The 21,353-nt window shown below is 44.7% G+C and overlaps 3 protein-coding genes across 5 annotated transcripts; 2 read left to right on the top strand and 1 right to left on the bottom strand.

The window, feature by feature from the left end:
- Positions 1,409-9,469, top strand: LOC8070111 (pyrophosphate-energized membrane proton pump 3). 2 transcript variants are annotated; one of them, XM_021446607.1, is made up of 16 exons: positions 1,595-1,692; positions 1,720-1,823; positions 2,634-2,807; positions 3,544-3,747; positions 4,584-4,735; positions 4,835-4,982; positions 5,064-5,196; positions 5,349-5,521; positions 5,935-6,055; positions 6,319-6,506; positions 7,221-7,658; positions 7,935-8,099; positions 8,187-8,342; positions 8,424-8,535; positions 8,608-8,827; positions 9,035-9,390. In XM_021446607.1, exons 3-16 carry the CDS (start codon positions 2,718-2,720, stop codon positions 9,132-9,134), a joined length of 2,400 nt encoding a protein of 799 aa, XP_021302282.1. In that variant the 5' UTR covers positions 1,595-1,692; positions 1,720-1,823; positions 2,634-2,717; the 3' UTR covers positions 9,135-9,390. The 2 variants fall into 2 exon arrangements, with proteins under 2 accessions (XP_002443497.1, XP_021302282.1); XM_002443452.2 differs by having other exon boundaries at positions 1,409-1,823; positions 2,503-2,807; positions 9,035-9,469.
- Positions 9,527-14,746, bottom strand: LOC8070110 (light-inducible protein CPRF2). 2 transcript variants are annotated; one of them, XM_002442433.2, is made up of 6 exons: positions 14,413-14,656; positions 12,834-12,921; positions 11,961-12,123; positions 11,488-11,563; positions 11,281-11,406; positions 9,527-10,229 (listed from the first exon to the last, which is right to left on the bottom strand). In XM_002442433.2, exons 1-6 carry the CDS (start codon positions 14,548-14,550, stop codon positions 9,867-9,869), a joined length of 954 nt encoding a protein of 317 aa, XP_002442478.1. In that variant the 5' UTR covers positions 14,551-14,656; the 3' UTR covers positions 9,527-9,866. The 2 variants fall into 2 exon arrangements, with proteins under 2 accessions (XP_002442478.1, XP_021302283.1); XM_021446608.1 differs by lacking the exon at positions 12,834-12,921 and having other exon boundaries at positions 14,413-14,746.
- Positions 15,390-20,928, top strand: LOC110429693. The gene is made up of 3 exons (XM_021446057.1): positions 15,390-17,193; positions 19,792-20,426; positions 20,872-20,928. The coding sequence occupies exons 1-3, from the start codon at positions 15,390-15,392 to the stop codon at positions 20,926-20,928; spliced, it is 2,496 nt and encodes an 831-aa protein (XP_021301732.1).

Here is a 21,353-nt window from a genome sequence, read left to right as displayed (position 1 = left end):
ATCTTTTAACTAGGGCCTTGTTTAGTTCAACTGAAAACCAAAAGTTTTCAAGATTCTCCGTCACATCGATTCTTTCGACACATGCATAAAGCACTAAATATAGACGAAAATAAAAACTAATTGTACAGTTTACCTGTAAATCACGAGACGAATCTTTTAATCCTAGTTAGTCTATAATTAGACAATATTTGCCACAAACAAACGAAAATGCTACAGTAGTAAAATCCAAAATCTTTTCACATCTAAACAAGGCCTAGGAAACAGAACTTCTCTAAACAGATCTTTGTAACCGCCTTGAAAGAAACTAGTTGTTTGGACTTAAAGTTTGATAAGAAAAGAAGATTTGGGTGATTGTTTAGGAGGTAAGAGTAGGGTTTTGTTATTATTATTGTTATTATGGGCTTATGGCAACAGGAGTTTTTTTCCAAAAGAAGAAAAAAGAGAGAGATATTTATTTATTTTTTGGGCGATGAAGAGGGAGATATTTGTTGGGCTTAGTGGGCTGTGCACTACTGGGAATGTGAGATGCTAACTTGTAACTTGGGCCGGATAGACTCCACTGCAGTCCACCTCTCTCCGTCCTCTTCATTCATCGGCGTGGTCGTCCTTCCATCACCGGTCTCTAAACTTGTTTGGGTATGTCATTCCGGTCCTTAAACTCATAAAATGATTGTTTAGGTACCTAAACTTGTTCGGCTGTGTCAACCTAGTCCTTAAACTTAGAAATCTCCCATATAGGTCCTCAAACTTGTTCAGTTGTGTCATCCCAGTCCCTAAACTTATTTTTAAGTCTCATCGAGATCAAAGCAGGGCGAATCTAAAAACTCTATATAGGAAAATAATTTATAACTTTTTCATATGAACTCAAATGAAGATAAACTTTATATCAAATTTGTAGTAAGCAATGCGATCTACAACTTTGTAGTTGAAAAGTTTTTAAATTGAAATCTTTTGGGGTCCCAAAATATTTTTTGAAAGTTTTTAGATCTAGAAATTTAAAATTTAAAATTAAATTTTGTGATATTAAACGACTTTAAATAAAAAATATTTCAACTATAGAGTTGTAGAACGCATTAAGGGCTACAACTTTGATATAAAGTTTGTCTTCATTTGAGTACATATGAAAAAGTTATGAATTATTTTTAATATAGAGTTTTTAGATCACTTTGTTTTGACCCAGATGAGACTTAAAATCAAGTTTAGGGACCTGGATAACACAACTGAACAAATTTGAGGACTTAAACGGGTGATTTCTAAGTTTAGGGACCGAGATGACACAACTAAACAAGTTTAGGGACTGAGATGATACAGACGAACAAGTTCGAGGACCTAAATGGTCGATTTGCGAGTTTAGGGTCCGGGATGACATATTAATACAAGTTTAGGGACCGGTGGTGGACTTTACTCTCCCACAAACTGCCTGCCTGCTGTCCACAAACTGCCTGCCTGCTGCCTCCGTCTTTCTGTTTCTCTGTGCGTCTCGGAGAAGGGAGAACCTCCCTCCCACTCGCCTCGCAGATCCGCGGCGGCCTGCTTCGCTGCTGCCTTGCCTGCAAGCGTCAGCGGCAGGGGCGGCCCTTCTCCCGTGACCCACTTCGGTGCCAGCGGCTGCTCCCGTGGGTGCCGCCGCCTCGTCTCCCTCCTCCTTCCAGATCCATCCCCGTGCCCCGCGGCAGGGACCAGATCCACCACCGCGCCACGAGCTCCGGCAGGCGGCATCCGCTCGCCGCGGACGTCCCAGGAGTCCCGTTTGCCAGCGACGCCTGCACGCGCGCGGGCGCGCTACGAGCTCTCCGCCACCTGCCGGACGGCGTGAATCAGCGGTGAGAACCCGCCCCTGCTCCCTCCCCCCCGTAGTTACGCCAGGCGCGTCTCGCTTTTGCAGTAGAGGCTAGACATTCGACTACTGTCAGTTTTGCTCCGTCTGCTGTTGTTTCTCTGTCCCAGTGGTTACAAACAGAGGATGTTCTACTCTTTTTTTTTACTGCACTTGGTTCTGAACTTAGAACCGCTACTTGCCCGAAAATTAAAATTATTCCTTACCTGACACAGTTCTAATCGAAGAAATGAAGTAAGGGTAATATTTCTGCTAGATGTTTAACTGTGTAAACTTTCAACGAAGAGATTGGTTATTTGTTAGATCTCCACCCAGCTAAGCCTTCCAGCTAGGCTGCTACTGCCATTATTACAATTTTGACTTGTCTTATTGTTTAAATTACTGAAACGTATCCCCGAATTGGCTATATTTGGGAAATGTCTTATCTGCCATATAGATTGTAGGTGTGTCAAATGAAGATTATATACTTTTGAATTGTCCTTATTATATAAGGTGCCTCGGTACTTTGCTCCTGTACTTTATTTTATTCTAAACAGATTTCATGATTTAGGCAACAATTGTACCTTTTGCTTGTTCATCATACTTCTGTAGAACATTCACTATACCTTATCGTGCTTCGATACAACATTCACTATACCTAGCTTCATGTTAATATCATCTTGTAGACTTGACAGCAAAAGGACCCTTTCAATCAAAGAGAAGTTTGTCACTGAGGCTGAAGAAAATCTGGATGTGTTTAACTTTTAGGGCTTACTATTTTTGAGAGGTGGTCTGACATAGACTATCCAAAATTCAGCGCCAGGGCTCAGGGGGCGACCTACCCCAAGTTGGGGAGTTCGTTCCTTTTCCAGTGACAAGGAGGGCAAACTCATATTCCATCATGATGGAAGCGGACATGGAAAATGGAAGGTCGTATCAAGAAAGACCAAGGACCTTTTCAACAGTACGAAGCAAATCATCTGTACCAGTGGTATGGACTATTCCTAGGCTTTCTCCACCTTTCAAAATACATAAATGAATTTTCTGTCTACATTGAAAAGAACCATATTATTTTCCATCCAGTTTGTGTATGTATTTCTTTCTTGTGTGCTAGTATGTGCAAGTACATGGTTTTTGTCCTAAAACAAAGCAGCATGAAATGTCCCTGTTTTTGTTGACATATCCACATTATTCATTTTGGGAAAGAAATATCCACACTGTTCTTTTATTTATTTTATACCATTAATATTAATGTATGTGCCTATTGACAGTTATCAAAGTGTACACTAAAGAACAATTCAGCACATTGTGGATACTACAACATTTCTTTTCCATCTTTCTTTGTTTTAGCTATATATATCTATACTTTAGAAATTTATACATAAAGTAGCCAAATAATGTTATCCTTTTTTGCTCATCAACAACGACAACAAAGCCTTTTAGACTTTGTTCGTACCTATTAAATAAATTCTATTAGTCACAACTCACAAGTCAGGGTAGGTTAAAAGTTATCCTCTTCTTCTTATATATCCCAAAAATGGTCATTCAGCTAAAAGAACTGGCCACTTTAGCACTCTATATTCCATGTCACAAAATTGGATAAATGAAAAAAAATCCTTGAAGTGTACATTACTGCTGATTGATCAGCATACATTTTTTAACATGTTATGAGCAACTGTTGGATATTTTACGTTTGTCTCTTATTTTGTCTATTTTGGTTGCTACAGGCCTTCCGTTTGTTGATGAGGATAAATCCCCGTGCCTTGATTATTCTCTCTCTTTTGGTCTTCAGTGGTGTTCTATATGTGGGAGCCAGTACATCACCAATTGTGGTCTTTGTGTTCTGTATATGTACTCTCAGTCTATTCTTCTCTCTATACCTTACAAAGTGGGTTCTTGCTAAGGACGAAGGACCTCCAGAAATGTCCGAGGTATAAAAACTGCCTCAATTCAGCTCACTGATAATGTGCTATGCCTTCATTTTCTGCATCTTCAATGCTTCACTTCTTGTCACATGCATTTCTCTGTGTCTGGAAAGTGCTGTATGCCAATGTTGCTGTCTTGCTTGCATATTCTGGTTCATGCAATTAACCACTCTAACCTGGAGCTCTAGACTTGTGCTCGCTTATCCTGTATATTTGAGATTTAGTGTTATGACTCCTATTGTTATGTTGATAATCTATAGATCATGGATAGAACTTTCTTTATGTTTGGCTGCCTGCTTCTTGTCTCTCCCACACCAAGAGATATTGATGTTCTAGGATTACATTTAGCTGGGGGACTGGATGATGAGATGGATCCACGCAACTGGAAGCATCCAAATTAGGCACATTATATCAACTAGCGTGAGATCATTCATTATTTGTAGGAGGTTATTATAGTTCATGCAGTAATCTAACCATGAGCCTCTAGAGTAGCTCATGCAGTAGTCTAAAAAATATTTTGGCAATATAAGAAGAGTGCACAATAATTGAGCCTTCCAAAGGCCGTATTCGAGAAATAAGGCCTTTGAAAGGCTCATTTTTTGGTACCAAACAAACCAACAAATAGATATACTTGGGGTTTAGTCGCATGCCAAACCTATCAAACCCTTCCCCATTTTATTTTGGGCCTGTAAATGCACATTTGTATTCCATACTGCCCGTCCCTTTTGTTATTTCCTATATTTGTTTGTTTCTAAATTGTGCTAGTATTATTGGGATTTTGACCTACCATAGTAGTGCTGTAGGCTGTAGCATGGTTTGATTTTGTGCCTTCTCTTGTTCAGATATCTGATGCCATAAGAGATGGCGCTGAAGGATTTTTTAGGACACAATATGGAACAATTTCTAAAATGGCATTTATTCTGGCCTTTGTCATCCTTGGCATTTATCTCTTTCGCAGTACCACGCCGCAGCAGGAGGCGTCTGGCTTGGGAAGGTGATTTTCTGTCATTATCTGAAACCTTATTTGTACTTATATATGTTTAGCTGTTGTCATGTAACATGTTGGCATCTCATGAATATCATGACTACACAGGGCAACACTAGCCTATATTACAGTTGCTTCTTTTCTCCTTGGAGCATTATGTTCTGGACTAGCTGGCTTTGTTGGAATGTGGGTGTCTGTACGTGCAAATGTACGAGTTTCAAGTGCTGCTCGGCGCTCTGCGAGGGAAGCATTACAGGTTTGGTTTTCGTTCCTCGATGCACTTGGCGTTTGCCCTTCTACAATAGAATTTCAAATCATGTCTGTTTCCTCAAAACAGATTGCTGTCCGTGCTGGTGGTTTCTCAGCAATTGTGGTCGTTTGCATGGCTGTATTTGGCGTGGCAATACTGTACTCAACATTTTATGTTTGGCTTGGAGTAGATTCACCTGGGTCAATGAAGGTTACCGACTGTAAGTTTCTTGTACATAGTACACCTGAAAACACGCTAGATTACGACCCAACTTGTCCACTAATTATCTACTTATTTTTTTGTAGTTGCAGTATCATTTTGTTATGTGAAAGGAATATTACTCGGCTGCTGATTTATATGGTTTTTGTGTAGTGCCTCTTCTCCTTGTGGGATATGGTTTTGGTGCCTCTTTTGTTGCCCTTTTTGCTCAGTTGGGTGGTGGAATATACACCAAAGCTGCTGATGTTGGAGCTGATCTGGTTGGAAAAGTTGAGCAGGGAATACCAGAAGATGATCCTCGTAACCCAGCTGTCATTGCTGATTTGGTATTGATGTTCTCGAGTAAAACTTAAAATGCCTTTTCCTTTTTTATTAATATTCATTGAAGATTGCTCAAGTATGTTCAAATATACCTTGGCATTAGCAATGAAGATCAGTATTGATATGTTTCTAAAGTTTTAGTAGGGATAGATTGGTGTGAACAGCATGCTTCTGTTTTGAAACTCGTTGAAAGATTATATACTATGCTACTATATGTGCTCGAATTGCCATGTTGCCTAAGGTTTGGTAGGGTTATGAATCATAAACTTTCTTGAGGACTGAATGTCTCTTGTCTGTGCTCCAATGCTTAATACAAGATCTGCTTTGCTCTACAACTCTATTTGCCTTGTTCTCTTTATCCTATATAGTTCATCTTTTGCTACTATATAATCTTGTGTAACAAAATAAAACTACTCAGGTTGGTGACAATGTTGGAGATTGTGCTGCCCGAGGCGCTGATCTTTTTGAGAGCATAGCAGCAGAAATTATCAGTGCAATGATACTTGGAGGAACGATGGCACAGCGCTGTAAAATTGAGGGCAAGTCTCTTTTGTTTACCCTCTAATGTTTGTCATTAAGAACACTGGCTACAGCTTGCAAGTGGTTGCTAATATTCTTGGTATCATAAGTTCTCAATCTGTTTATATACAAAAATTAATATTGGGATGAACTATGCATGGACGGTACATGGTTTTGAGTAAAGTTAAGAACTGTCGTATTTTTGGTACAACGGTACACATAGTCGCATACTCTTTGTAATCACTCTACTCCGATCCATAATCAGCTTTGTTTACCATTGCAGATCCCTCTGGCTTTATTTTGTTTCCTCTTGTTGTCCATTCATTTGATTTGGTGGTGTCATCAGTTGGAATTCTCTCAATCAGAGGAACACGTGACTCTGGACTCATTTCCTCTATCGAAGATCCCATGGCAATTATGCAAAAAGGCTACTCTGTTACTATTGTGCTTGCTGTTCTTACGTTTGGAGTGGTGAGTCTTGTTATTTTAGTAAATACTTAATACTTATGCTGTTTGATTATGTTATTTTACTGCTTAAAATAACACTTGTGGTATTATACATTCATACTGTGTGATATTACTACATTTGTTTCCAATGGCTGGGCACAGAAATCACTTTGGACTTTTAATGTGCAAAAGTGGTCTACAACATAGTTTGTTGGATATCTTTCATGTAGGCTTCCCATTAGCATCTTATATAAGGAGAACATTTTAATGAGTCATTGAACCATCAATTTTTATTAGATGCTCTTGGAAGAAAGAGATGCCAGTAGTTGTCCAAACAGGGAGAAGATAACCTTATTCTGACGATTACTTATAGCTAAATCCATAGCCATAGGATTTAATTCAAATGTTATTTAAACAGATAGCAGAAAGATGTTGAAAACCATGAACCCCTGTTGAAGTTTGCTCTAACTCTGTAGTTTATTTATTTATTTATTTATTGAACAAGAATACAGCAGGGGAAGCCCCCCACTGTAAAGTTTTATTAAACAGAAGAAAAAGAGGAGATTGTACATCCTACTGAGTTCTGTTTAAGTTTTTATGCGAGTCATTTCTAACTCACACTGAGCAGAGGCTGTATTTGTGATGTCTTGTGTCTTCCCTTTATACCAAGTAAAATGATAACTTTCTCCCCAGAAGTTGATGTATTATTATTGTTACTGATCTGTGTTACATTTCCAGTCTACTCGTTGGCTCCTGTACACGGAACAAGCACCTTCTGCATGGCTAAATTTTGCACTGTGTGGCTTGGTTGGGATCATCACAGCATATGCTTTTGTTTGGATTTCGAAGTATTACACGGATTATAAATATGAGCCAGTCCGCCTTTTAGCTCTTTCAAGTTCTACAGGACATGGAACTAATATTATTGCTGGAGTAAGTTTGGGACTGGAATCAACAGCCCTACCAGTTCTAGTGATAAGTGTTGCCATTATATCAGCCTATTGGCTGGGGCAGACTTCTGGCTTGGTGGACGAGTCTGGCAACCCAACTGGTGGTCTTTTTGGGACAGCTGTAGCAACAATGGGGATGCTTAGCACAGCAGGGTATGTTCTCACTATGGACATGTTTGGTCCTATAGCTGACAACGCCGGTGGTATTGTTGAGATGAGCCAGCAGGTATGACACATGTTTCTTTTGTAGCTCAAACCTCTGCTGTAGCCTATAGGTTGTAGCCAACAATCTGTATTATTTAATGTATTTTTTGCCATTACAAAATTTCAATGCATTTCATGGTTCAAAACAAAATAACAATTCAGAGCATTATGTACTGTTTTTCTTCCCTTAATGGTTGTAATGCTATTTAGCAGGTTTAGCATTTGTCTCATGTTTATATGTGGGCATTAGTACTAGGTATTATGTTTAATCATCCATTGTGATTGTGTACTGGTGCAGCCTGAAAGTGTGAGGGAAATCACAGATGTTCTGGATGCTGTGGGCAACACAACTAAAGCTACTACAAAAGGATTTGCCATAGGGTCAGCAGCACTGGCTTCCTTCCTCCTGTTCAGTGCATACATGGATGAAGTAGCTTCTTTTGCTCAATTGCCATTCAAGGAGGTATGCAGTAGCCAGTATGTGTTACTATGCCATGTGGAATACTGAACTTTTGTGCTCACATTCAATGGTTGTACACAATTGTTGCAGGTTGACATAGCAGTCCCAGAGATCTTCGTTGGTGGTTTATTAGGCTCAATGCTTATATTCCTGTTCAGTGCATGGGCTTGCTCAGCAGTTGGCAAAACTGCACAGGAAGTTGTTAATGAGGTCAGGAGACAATTTATTGAGAGGCCTGGTATTATGGTGAGTACATGATTACCGTGAAGTTCTTCAGTTTTTTTATGCTTGGAAAAGCTGATGCTAACTTGTAACAATATCATCCAGGACTACAAAGAGAAGCCTGATTATGGACGCTGTGTTGCAATTGTGGCATCTGCATCGTTGAGAGAAATGATAAAACCTGGGGCTTTAGCAATCATATCACCCATGGCTGTTGGTGAGTTTTGTAGGCCATATTTGTAGTGACTGGCACTCAACGCTTTTCTAATTTGGTTTACGTGGTTTGCAGGGGTTGTCTTCCGGATTTTGGGCCACTACACTGCTCAGCCTCTTCTTGGAGCTAAAGTTGTAGCCTCCATGCTTATGTTTGCAACAGTTGCTGGGATTCTCATGGCACTCTTCTTGAACACTGCTGGTGGCGCCTGGGATAATGCAAAGAAGTACATTGAGACTGGCGCTCTTGGTGGCAAAGGCAGCGAGTCCCATAAGGCTGCAGTTACTGGTGACACGTAAGTTTCTCAGCTTTTAGTCTCCTTACTTATACTTTGGGTCTAGATCCTTGAGTTGAGTTTATACCATTGGCCAAGGCAGAGCAAAGAGATGTTTTTCCTGTATTAAATAGTTCTGATCATGGTGTAGCTTTATTTCCGATTCTGGATGATTGGCACAATCCAAAAGTTTTCGATGCACTTATGAGAGTATGTGTTGTGCTGCAGGGTTGGAGACCCATTCAAAGACACCGCGGGTCCATCGCTGCACGTTCTTATCAAGATGCTTGCCACAATCACATTGGTCATGGCTCCGATATTCTTGTGATTAACCAACCACTCAATCAAGCTTTGCCATTAACCCTGCGGAGATGTATCTATGCGACTTATAGATGAGGTGTTCACCTGCTTGTGATGTAATGATCCACTCGGTTTTAGTATCAATCACTACATGTTGTACCCAGAGAAAGAAGCAGCGATTTATACCCGTGTTTCACGGTAGATATAATTATACTGATGATGGAAATGCCATATTTTGTGACGAACATTACTGAACTAGTAGCCTGAATTTTTGTGTTTGTTTATTGCTGGAACATTATGGTAGATTGGTAGCGTACTTGTATACGCTAGCTGGAAGTAATAAACGTTCCACTATACAGCTTACCTTTTACTCTTCACATCATCAAAAAAAAAAAAAATCCCACAAGCAAACTGTTAATATGTAGCAATGTAATGGTGTTAATATGACCGATTGTGGTCATGTAAGAGGATTTATAGCTCCCAACACAGAAAACATGTGCAGATAGCAAAAGAAGCTTCATATCAATCTTAACAGAAGCTGCATTGTTAACCATCCTGCATTCTTAGTGCTTGATGCCCATAAGCCTTTGAAGTCCATAATCAAAGATGACAGCCTTGGCCACAGATTATTAATCTTCAAAATAGTGTACAAAATCACTGTATAGATCCCACCCAGACGCATGGGTGCACAACTTCCATTGCCACAAAACTTAGGTCACTAGAGCTGTTCATCACAGGAGCAAATCTTTACAGCTCATGTTTACCTATCGGCAAGAGCTTCAGGCTCTGAGAATGTTGATGCAGTCTCAGAGTGCATCGAATCTCCAATGATCCTCTTCTGCAGGTTCTCCAAGCTAGCAACACGCTGCAGAGAAGCTGGCTTGGTGCCTATCCCCTCACTGGTCAGAGGAATCGCCGCGTTCAGGATGTCAAGCTTCATCTGACCGCTTTGAAGTGGCGCATGGAGGAAATGTTTCGCGCTATCTTCAATGGCGACAGAGGCAGAAGCCGCATCAGATGCACATGATGACAAGGGTGTGCTGCTCATGGGCTTGTCAAATGCGGTTGATAACATGAGGGTTGTTCCAGTTAGTCTCCTGACAGCTTCCTCGGCTATGTTCACCTGAAAACAATACTTTGTTTATAACAAAATAAAGAGGAAGGATGTGTAACGAGTAATTTCTAAGTCTACGGCTTTTGGGTAGGGTTATATAAAGGCAGGGCTGGTTCACTCTCAGGTCAACTAGAAATCTATTTTAATGGATTTTTGTGTATTACTGCTTATTAACAAACATAAAGTTTCATAGACAATAATCATATATGTAAAGGGATGGCAATGTAAGTTCCTGAAGATATGTTTGCTTTCATAACTCATGGTGTGCAGATTTGTTAAATGACTAGATTTTTGTGAATATATTTTTCTTATAGTGCAAACTTGATTGGAACAATCAGTTTAAGCAAATTTTCATAATTACTTCACATATTATGTTAAAACCCTTCAACATGGATATTTTAAAATTCAAAAACACCTTTACTAATGATAGAAGAATACAGAGTAGTGCATTACTCACACACAAGCATTAAAGAAATGTTTGTATGGTAGTATTCTGTTTGGACTCCTCGCGGTATTCTTGTTCTCAAGAGATAGAACAGCCCTTCCGCAAGGGCAACACCATAGGTTTAATGGGACACACACTTGGAGCATTGCAACATGGTATGGGCAGTTGGGCACTTTTAATATTTTGTTTCGTTTTACAACTCCTCACACCTGTAAGAGAACACTGTTATTCTTAAAAATAATAGAAGAAAACAAATATCTGAAATGAAACTGCAATAATAAAACAAAACCAAGAAACTAAATAATTCCTAATACACTTATAGAAGAAGATATGAAGAAATTCAGAAAATCAAATGAAAATACAGTCATACTTTTTGGGGTGTGGTTAAAACCCATTGTGAACTAAAGCTGAACTTGCAGGTTCTCAAATAAGAATTATAAAAATTCATATTACTTTCACTGCCCTTTTCAGCCATCTAAAGAGATGCAATTGATCCAGTGACTCTATGCAGAGCCCAGTAAAAATACGATAATAGATAAATGGATGCAGTTAAGAATTTACATACAACAAAAAGAAGAAAAAAAAGGTCTGTGATGCGTTTCAAGATGAACGAACCTTTCTCCTCATAGTCTCAATATCAACTGTTAGATTTTTATTGTCAAGGGAAGCATCCTTGTATTTCTGAGTCATATCAGCCAGACGCTTTAGCAAAGATGCATTCTCAGATGTTAACCTGGAAACCTGGAGAGTTGTGTAGTAATTAGCACGAGTATCTTCATTTTAGTAGGATATAAACTTGAGCACGCATCTATCATTTGAAACCTGTGATTCAAGATCGTTCAAGTGTGCTTGCTTCCTCTTTCTTGATCGCCTAGCTGATTCCCGATTTGACAGCATTCTGATCACAACACCGAAATTTAACTGAGCAGTTCATCACAGAAATGGTTCGTTAAGCTTCTGACGCTACATATCATGTTTCAAGTAGAGTCAAGGTCAAGGCAAAAGGAAACTAATGGCAAAAAGTACATGTGATTTCTGATCCCGTAACTTCAGACTGAATTACCAATTTTTCTAGGAATGTAACAATTTTGAAAGTTCTTTAAGGGCATGGATAATTGGATAGAGCTTTATGTGGTTGAATTCTTTCTGCCTTTAAAGGCAGTGAATGGTACGAGGGAACGGGAAAACTGAAGTATGCTGCCAGCTAACAAGATAGATCTATCTTTCCCTGATTTCTATTTAGCAGAGTCCATATTCTCATCAAGAAAATGTTGTAATGCAACGATCTATGTTACCTCCTCATCTTCTTGGCGTTAGTGGGGTCAGTGTTCTCTTCAAGGTCACCATCATCGTCTGACAGTTCCTTTGATGTACCACTATTGGTTGGCTTGCCTTGAAAATCATCATCTTCTATTATGACATTAGAGTTTGTGACAAGGCCTGCTCCATCTATGTCACCTGTGTGTAGAATTAAAGAAACCAAAAAAGTACAGTAAAATAAGTCAAACACTAGCAATGGTTCAAATGTAAAAAAAAAAGGCCTATATATTTTCCGAACCACACATGCAGCATATCTTCACTCTGCCAGAATGCAAAACTGGTGCCAACAGAGTTGCATGCCCAGTGCAGCTCACCAACAGAGTTGACGTGACTGTTCAGTATTCAGGATCAGACTATTCATTTTTCAGCCTTATATCTGATCTCACCAACATTGCTCATAGTTTAGATCATTCCTCCAGAATTGTCAGTGAGACGACACATCAACCTCAACCAAACCACAAAAATAATCCAGAATTGATATTTCTACTCAGCTCCTGGATTCCTCGGGCATCAGTTAACCTTATCCTACTGAAACTGCTGGTGAGATCATATCTTCTGTATGTAATTATCACGGAAGACTAAACTCTGTGGATGGTTCACACTTAGTACTCAAACCCAGGCTGATAATCAAGTGTACTAGGATAAAGTGAAATTTGCATCTAATTTCTTATTGGAATGATCAGTGGGGAGATGATGAGCTGAATAGGATTTGGCGTCTAACATGCTTTTATACCAGACCACATCCTCTCATCCTAAAGGACTACTTTCTTTGAAATCTTCCTGCCTGCATTTTTACCCAAGTTGGTTGATAGACTGACATGAACTCAATTATGAGAGGTCATAAATACCATCAAAGGAAGCTTGAGAAATCAATTGCGAAGTATCTGAAGCTTGTGAGTTGGGGTAGCCCAACGAAGATTCTTGTGATTTAGCTTCCTGAAATGGACTTACATAAACATCACAGCAACAAAGGGGCAAAGGGTTGGGTGCAGCCAGTACGCGAGGTTTCTGTCACTGTTAAGCTCTGGAAAGCCACTAGTACTGCACATCCTTACCCACATAATATAAGGAAAAATAATATACAAATAACTTGAAGTTTTGCGGAACCATTGGATGCAATGGTCAATATCATGGTTGTGCCAAGGCCAAGCTTTAAATATTTAAGAAAATGGGAAATAAATGTGTTATTTATGGTGTGACTGAGAGCCACCATGGATAATGCTTTTTTACAGTATCCAGTCATCCAGATAAGAGGTATTCATGGAAAAAGTAACTGTTCAACTAACTCGTGGTACTAATTAACGAATAATTAACTTGGAAATCGATGTGCAAATTCATTTTCATATAACCATCTCTGGACATGCGGGCCACCTGTAAAAACCTATATATTCTTAACCTCGCTAGTTCAGAGCACTGTAACAGAGTATTGAAAAATAGCCATAGCAAAACTGCCAACATTCGGTGAAAGATGGTATTTTAACATTTAAGAAAGAGAAATCTACAAAACGTAAACTATGACCATGTTCATCAATTTAATAACTGATCTGATACTAACAGACAAATGGCTAAATACGGTGAATTTGCAGTTCTATTTATTCAAATCAAATCCACACCATATTTTGTTTCCTGTCGCTTTCAGCCAGAAAAAAAAAACAAAGAAACAAAAAGGAGATAATCCTATTGGCTCAACCTCCGACACGTCAGACTCATTCAAATCATTTGTGGTCAATATCATTCCATCAGAATATCCCAACGCAGTGTATGTGATGTGTGGAAGTGAGCCTGCCTCCTAGCAACATAGCACAATGACCAAATCTATTATCCCACATGTCAGTTTCACCACTCCAGGACTCCTCCATTACCCTTGCATCAGATCAGAAAGCAATATCTGATACGGCACCCATCTAAAAAGTGGGAACATTCGCATTTCGCTGGCACTGCTCTGATCTGATCTTGATCATATTGTTCATCACAAGCCATAAGAGAAATGGGTGTGCACAGTGCCGTCTGCCGTGTCTTCTATAATGTTTCTCAAAGGCAGGGGATTTTTTTTTCTTGGTGGGTGATAAAAGCTACTGTGAAATTTTTATGTGGCCCCGGCTTATCAATGGTAGTGTAGGATTACACGACAAGCATGCAGACCAACCAATTCAAGATTTACCAACTCCTCATCCTCAAATGAAGCAACCGACTTTTTCTTCTTCTGCTTGTGATTTTCCAAAAACTAGAATGCAGTAAAAAAATCCCCTCCCAAAAATAAAGGGAAAAATAACTGAAATGCTAGAGCTTGCAATTTCTAACATTGTGACTCAAAATCAAGCTAGAGGTGAAACTGAAACATCGAAGCACACAACCAATCCAATACGCAAATAGGCCTAGAAAAGTTTAATCTTTGAAGGAAGAGAGGAAAAAGAGGAGAAAACACACCATGGATTTGGCGACGGCGGCGCAGTACAGGTCGAGCTTCCTCTTGAGCACCGCGGCGTACGCGCCGGGGTCGCCGCCGCCTCTGCCGCCGCAGCTCACCTCCACCACGTCGTCGTCGTCGGCGCCGCCACCCGCCATTCTTGGAGGAGAGTCGCTCTCTTTCTCGTACCTCGTACTCCCCGAGGGGCGCGGATGGGAGCTGGGAGCAACCTGAGCAATGGTGGTCTTGGTCGAGGCCGGAGCTGAGGGGGCCGGCTGCGTTTATACCGGCGGTCGCGTTATGGAGCGCACTGTGGCGAGTGGCGACACTGTTGGTCATTTCCGGAAACACCCTTTGCTTACTCCGTACAAGTTTTGCAAGTGGGTAAACGAGATACTCCTATGAAAGTATGGTGTGATGTAATTTGCCCTATATTCTAAGTTTAGTAAGTTGCAGATTGTATAGTCCTGGATTGCATTGACATGAAGATTAGCTCTACAATGGCAACATTTTGCCGCCACTGTTAGCATGATGTAATTAGGCCTGTATTAGCGAATGTAATTGGGCCCATTCGGTAGGCCTGCGTGCCACCCTAGCTGCCCTATATGTAATCCCTGTAATCATACGGGGAATACAATCAGTCATTCCCTAAACTGACATGGTATCATTGAGCGGTTACGATCCGCTACCCTTCCGCAACCTCCGCGCGCCGCCGAGCCCTTCGCCGTTCCCTGGTCGCCGTGCTTCACGCCCGGAACGCCGCTGAACAGCCTCGCAGCGCCCGATCGCCCTGACCACCGGTCCGGTCGCCGATCTCCCCGTCTGCCTTGGTTCGTGCTGTTCGTGCGACTACGCCGTCGCGATCTCGCGCGGACTCGCGTAGTGCAGGCGGCCTCTCCCATCCGTGCGTGTGGACGTGTGCAGGCGGCCTCTCCGATTCGTGCGCGTGGACGCAGACCCTCCGCGCTCCTGTGGACGCCGCCCCTCCATCGCCTAGATGGCAGGAGAGGACCTCGACGACGCTGTTGCAGCGGCAGCTAAGGAAGCCGAAGATCGCCGCCTCGCCGAAGAACGCGCCGACGCTGCTCGCCGTGCTGAGGAGGCACGCGCCGAGGCTGCGCGCCGTGCCGAGGAGGCTCGTCTCCGCACCGAAGCCCTCGACAAGTACGAGGCCAGCCATGAGGCCGTTTGGGCGCAAGCAACTGCTGTCGTCAACGTCAAAGCGATGATCCCCATCATCCTCGACAAGGCCACCGGCACGTACACCAAGTGGCGCGGCATGTTCCTCACCGTGCTTGGCAAATATGCCCTCGCCCCGCACGTCCTCGACGACGAGGTCTTCCCTGACCGCCCCGTATGGGTCCAGGTGGACTGCGTCGTGCTGTCCTGGATATTCGGCACCGTCTCCAGCGACCTCCAGCAGTCGCTCATGATCCGGCAACGCCGCGCGCGCGAGGCGTGGTGCTATCTTGAGGACGAGTTTCTCGGCCAGAAGGAGTCCCGAGCCCTCCTCTTAGAGACGCAATTTCGCAACCTCCGTCAAGACTCCATGACGGTCACCGACTACTGCCGCAAACTGGAGACCATGGCTGCGTCCCTCGCCGAGTTCGGCGATCCCATCGGTGACCGCCAGATGGTGCTTACTCTTCTTCGCGGGCTCAATGGCAAGTTCCGTCACATGGTGTCTGTTCTCAAGATGCATCGCCCGTTCCCGTCGTTTGCCGACGCCCGTACACATCTGCTGCTTGAGGAAGTCGACATTGATGCTCGGCCCCCGTCTCCGCCCCCGGCCCTCATCACCAACACGCCGCCGGCACCTGCTGCTCCACGCCAAGGGGCCACGGCGCCCACTGCTCCTGCTCGTTCAGCGCATCCTGGCACCCAGCCGGGCGGACATTCTGGAGGCCAGCAGGGCGGCCAGCGCAATGGCAATGGCCGTCGACGCGGCAAGGGCGGGCGCGGCCAGGGACAGGGCACCCAGAACACGTTCCAGCAGCAGCAGGCAGCTCCTCAGCACGGTTCTGGTGGTGTGCAGCACCCTACGTTCACCCACCCTTGGGCCGGCACCCTGCAGATGTGGCCGTACGGCCGCCCACCGCCCCCTCCGCCGGCGTTCACCACTGCCACGGCTCAATATGGTGCTCCCTTCGGTGCTACAACCGGCGGCGGCCCCGGGATCTACGGCGGCGCTCCCAGCTTCTACGGTGCTGGCGCTGGCTACCCCTACGGCTACGGGGGTGGCGTGCCCGCTACACCGGCATTCCAGGGTACACCGTATCACTCGGCACCCTGGAACCCCATCCACGGCGGCGCATGGAACCAGGACGCGTTGGCGCAGAACTTCAACACGATGACACTCAACCCTCCGGCCCCGTCGGAGTGGTACGCCGATTCTGGTGCTGGCTCTCACATGTCCTCGGACGCTGGTATACTCTCCACCACCTCCCCGCCCACTTTATCTACTCCTTCATCTATCATTGTGGGCAATGGTGCTTTACTTCCTGTCACAGCCATCGGATCCCGCACTTTTTCTTTTCCGCATCGTAATCTAGTTCTTAATAAAGTTTTGGTCTCTCCACATATCATTAAGAACTTGATTTCCATTCGTCGTTTCACCACCGACAATAATTGTTCCATTGAATTTGATCCGTTTGGTCTTTCTGTGAAGGATTTACAAACCAGGAACGTGATCGCCAGGTGCAATAGCTCTGGCGACCTCTACCCGTTCTTCCCACCAGCCACCAGCGCCACTGCACTCCTCGCTGCACCCACCTCCTTATGGCACCGCCGTCTTGGTCACTGTGGGGGTATAAACCCCTATACCCTCATGGGCCTATATGGGCCGCACCATCAGAGGTGGCTCGGCCCACAGGATGAAGACGTGTGGCGCACGACTGGTCGGCGTGCACCGCAAGGCTACAAGATATTGTACCAAATAGGATACTTTGCTTGTAACTCTGTCCCTTCACGATATATAAGGAGGGGCAGGGGTCCCCTAGAGAAAAAATCATACATCATATTCTCTCAGCACAAATCAATACAACCAGACGCAGGACGTAGGTATTACGCCAACTCGGCGGCCGAACCTGGATAAAAAGCTTGTCCGTGTCTTGCGTCACCATCAAGTTCGTAGTTTGCGCACCGTCTACCGATAAACTACTACCGTGGGTATACCCCAAGGTAGACTGCCGACTAGCTTTCGTCGACAGTGGCGCGCCAGGTAGGGGGTGTGCGTACAGCTCTCCCGACGAACAAGATGGCCATCATCCCCGACTTCGCGGCCATGGCGGGCGACTTCACGTTCACCGTCAGCCTCAACAACTTCACCGCCATGACCACGGAGGAGGTGTAGATCCGATCTGCGCCAACCACTTCTTCATCGACGTCGGCGGCGGCTTCAACCACGCTGGCTATGGTTTCGACCACACCAGCAGCGTCTCCGACCACGCCGACAATGCGTCACCTGCTTCCCTACTACAAAGAGAGGCAGATCGACGACATCGATCTGCTCGGGCTAACGACCAAGTTGTTTGGCCTACTTGCTCTGACCACCAGTCGCAATAATAATCGCCGCGAAGAACGGCGCTACGACAACCGCGACCACCGTCACGATAACAAGTCCAAAAGCTCGAGGGCCAGACAATTTTGTCGTCACCGACCAGACTTTCATCCAAAGATAAGTACACTTCTAATATCTTATTTATTTTTGGCATAATATTTTTTATTATCCTTCAAAACCAACTTTTTGTTTAGCCACACTAGTTTTTTCTCCTACACGAGCTTTCCAGAGCCGGTACTGTCTCCGACTCCTCCCTACACGTGCACGAGATCCGCCCTCTGCGTTCCGGGTGGTCGGCAGTAGCTCTCTGGCGAGGCTGGCAATCCCACGCGTGTCTAGGTTCCGCACCTCATGCTGATTGTTGGCTAGACCAGAGCTGGTACAAGCTCTAGGATGAATTAACTACTCGTGCTAATTTTATAATAAAAAGTCTAAAACTTATCTCAGTGCTGATTTTTTATCTAGAGTTTATTTATACATCATGTACTACCTATTTTCTCTATATTTATTTTTCAGGAGTTTGGCCCAGTCGACAAGCTACGCTCGGGGACTCGTCGACTATTCCCTACGCTGTGCCCGGGGACTGCTCCGACCACCGAGCACGTTTACGTTCCCAACCACGCTCGGGGACTTGTCGACTACTCTCTATGCTATGCTCGAAGACTGTGCCGACCACCGAGCACGTTTACGTTCCCAACCACGCTCGGGGACTTGTCCACCGGTCCCTACGCCGTGCTCGGGGACTGTGTCGACCACCGAGCACTATACGCTCGGGGACTGGTCGACCAGTTCACCAATTTAAGAGCTTGGGGACTGCACCGACCACCGAGCACTATACGCTCGGGGACTGGTCGACCAGCCACCAATTTGAGAATTCGGGGACTGTACCGACCACCGAGCGTTCTATGCTCGGGGACTGGTCGATTAGTCTATTCAATTGCATACGAGCATGATATGCTCGGGGACTGGTAAATTCAATTTTTTAGACCTTGCTACAAGGCTCATACTTCGCCTTCCAGCAAGCTCGGGGACTACATCGGTACGATGCATCTGGCGATGCATCTCAGTTTCAGAATTTCTTTGAGGACTTTTCTTTTGACCCTGGCACCACGTGCCTACGTCACCTACTACCAGGCTCGGGGACTAAGTGGGCACACTTCACCTTGCGGTGAATATGCTTGCTTTTTGAAAGACTATACTTTTCAGAAAAGTAAAGTGGGCACACTTCACCAGGAAAGAAATCTTTTTTAATTAAGAGCACCATGCATTCTTCGAACAACCTGCTTCTTCGATGTCAATGTTGATCAACTGTCTTTTGAGTTGGTCAAAATACCGTTGCAACTGTTTGGGCGACTTTCCTACTTATTGAAGACGTCAAGCCTCACTGATCGAAGAAGCTCAAGACGGCGTGTTACATCATAATACATGGTGCTCGGGGACTAGCTCTGGGGGTATAAACCCCTATACCCTCATGGGCCTATATGGGCCGCACCATCAGAGGTGGCTCGGCCCACAGGATGAAGACGTGTGGCGCACGACTGGTCGGCGTGCACCGCAAGGCTACAAGATATTGTACCAAATAGGATACTTTGCTTGTAACTCTGTCCCTTCACGATATATAAGGAGGGGCAGGGGTCCCCTAGAGAAAAAATCATACATCATATTCTCTCAGCACAAATCAATACAACCAGACGCAGGACGTAGGTATTACGCCAACTCGGCGGCCGAACCTGGATAAAAAGCTTGTCCGTGTCTTGCGTCACCATCAAGTTCGTAGTTTGCGCACCGTCTACCGATAAACTACTACCGTGGGTATACCCCAAGGTAGACTGCCGACTAGCTTTCGTCGACAGTCACCTTGGGCGCGAAGCTTTGTCCCAGCTCGTTAGTTCCAGTGCTATTTCATGTAATAAGGATGATGATTATCACCTCTGTCATGCTTGTCAGCTCGGTCGCCACAGATTACCTTTCAGTACCTCCACCTCTCGAGCTACAAACAATTTTGATTTAATACACTGTGATCTTTGGACATCTCCTATTGTCAGTGTGTCTGGGTACAAATATTATTTGATTATTCTAGATGATCGGTCACACTATATTTGGACCTTTCCACTCCGCCTCAAGTCTGACACTTTTTCCACCATTGCCAATTTTTTTGCTCATGTGCGCACGCAGTTCGGCACCACCATCAAGAGCGTCCAGTGCGATAATGGTCGTGAATTTGATAATTCCATGTCCCGCACGTTCTTTCTCTCACACGGTGTTGCACTTCGCATGTCGTGCCCCTACACGTCACAGCAAAATGGCAAGGCCGAACGCTCGATTCGCACCATGAATAATATCTTGCGTTCTTTGCTGTTTCAGGCGAGCCTTCCTCCGGTCTACTGGGTTGAGGCACTTCACACCGCCACATATCTAGTCAACCGGCTCCCCACCAAAACGCTCGCCTCTGCCACCCCATTTTATCATCTCTACTCTACACCACCCTCCTATGAACATCTCAAAGTTTTTGGGTGTGCCTGCTATCCCAACATGTCCTCCACCGCACCCCACAAACTTGCACCACGTTCCTCTCTCTGTGTTTTCCTCGGCTACTCCTCGGAGCACAAGGGCTATCGGTGTCTCGAGTTAGAGTCGAATCGCATCATTACCTCCAGACATGTCGTGTTTGATGAATCTTTTTTCCCCTTCAACGACATGTCCACCACCCCCATGGCCTCCTCTGCCTTGGACTTCCTAATTGATGATGATGAATTAACCGCTCCTCTTCGTGGAGCAAAGTTCGTGCATGCAGGTACTCCTTCGGTTGCCTCCACAGCTGCGTCGCCGGCCGCTGGACCCCAGGCGCACGCGCGTGGCTCACAGCGGGCGCCCGGTTCACCCGTTGCTGGGCCGCTGCACGCTGAGCACCAGGCGCCCAGCTCGCCTGCTCCGCTGCACGCTGAGCACCAGGCTCCCAGCTCGCCTGCTGAGCTGACGACCCTGTCCCCGGCCGGCACTGCTGCCCCTGTGCATGACGTACAGGTTGCTGCCAGCAGAGCCACGGTCACGGGACGTACACTGGCCACGCGGCCGGTCTCCGTCGCTCCGGTCAACAACGCGCATTCCATGCGCACTCGAGGCAAATCCGGTATTGCACAGCCCGTGGATCGTCTTAATCTCCATGTTGTGCCTGTGTCGCCGCTACCGCGCTCTGTTCGCGATGCCCTGTCAGATCCCAATTGGCGCTCAGCTATGCAGGCTGAATTTGACGCCCTGATTGGCAATGACACCTGGAGCTTGGTTCCTCGCCCTCCTGGCGTCAACGTGGTTACCGGCAAATGGATTTTTCGGCACAAACTGCATGCAGACGGGTCTCTTGATCGATACAAGGCTCGTTGGGTTCTTCGGGGATTTACACAG

The sequence above is a fragment of the Sorghum bicolor genome, chromosome 8, assembly GCF_000003195.3.
Source record: "Sorghum bicolor cultivar BTx623 chromosome 8, Sorghum_bicolor_NCBIv3, whole genome shotgun sequence".
NCBI lineage: Eukaryota > Viridiplantae > Streptophyta > Magnoliopsida > Poales > Poaceae > Sorghum > Sorghum bicolor.
The sequence above is the reverse complement of the archived record's forward strand: the minus strand, read 5'-3'. Positions and strand labels throughout refer to the sequence as shown.

Excerpts from the sequence above, each read along its gene's own strand:
- LOC8070111 (XM_002443452.2), top strand. The coding sequence starts at position 2,718 with ATGATGGAAGCGGACATGGAAAATGGAAGGTCGTATCAAGAAAGACCA. Across the intron at positions 4,736-4,834 it reads GAGGCGTCTGGCTTGGGAAG|GGCAACACTAGCCTATATTA; the intron begins GTGATTTTCTGT and ends ATGACTACACAG. Across the intron at positions 6,056-6,318 it reads ACAGCGCTGTAAAATTGAGG|ATCCCTCTGGCTTTATTTTG; the intron begins GCAAGTCTCTTT and ends TTACCATTGCAG.
- LOC8070110 (XM_021446608.1), bottom strand. The coding sequence starts at position 14,731 with ATGACCAACAGTGTCGCCACTCGCCACAGTGCGCTCCATAACGCGACC. Across the intron at positions 11,564-11,960 it reads AACGCCAAGAAGATGAGGAG|AATGCTGTCAAATCGGGAAT; the intron begins GTAACATAGATC and ends TGTTGTGATCAG. Across the intron at positions 10,230-11,280 it reads TTGAGACTATGAGGAGAAAG|GTGAACATAGCCGAGGAAGC; the intron begins GTTCGTTCATCT and ends TATTGTTTTCAG.
- LOC110429693 (XM_021446057.1), top strand. The coding sequence starts at position 15,390 with ATGGCAGGAGAGGACCTCGACGACGCTGTTGCAGCGGCAGCTAAGGAA. Across the intron at positions 17,194-19,791 it reads GCACCGCCGTCTTGGTCACT|CTTTCGTCGACAGTCACCTT; the intron begins GTGGGGGTATAA and ends ACTGCCGACTAG. Across the intron at positions 20,427-20,871 it reads CCCCATTTTATCATCTCTAC|GCTCGCCTGCTCCGCTGCAC; the intron begins TCTACACCACCC and ends ACCAGGCGCCCA.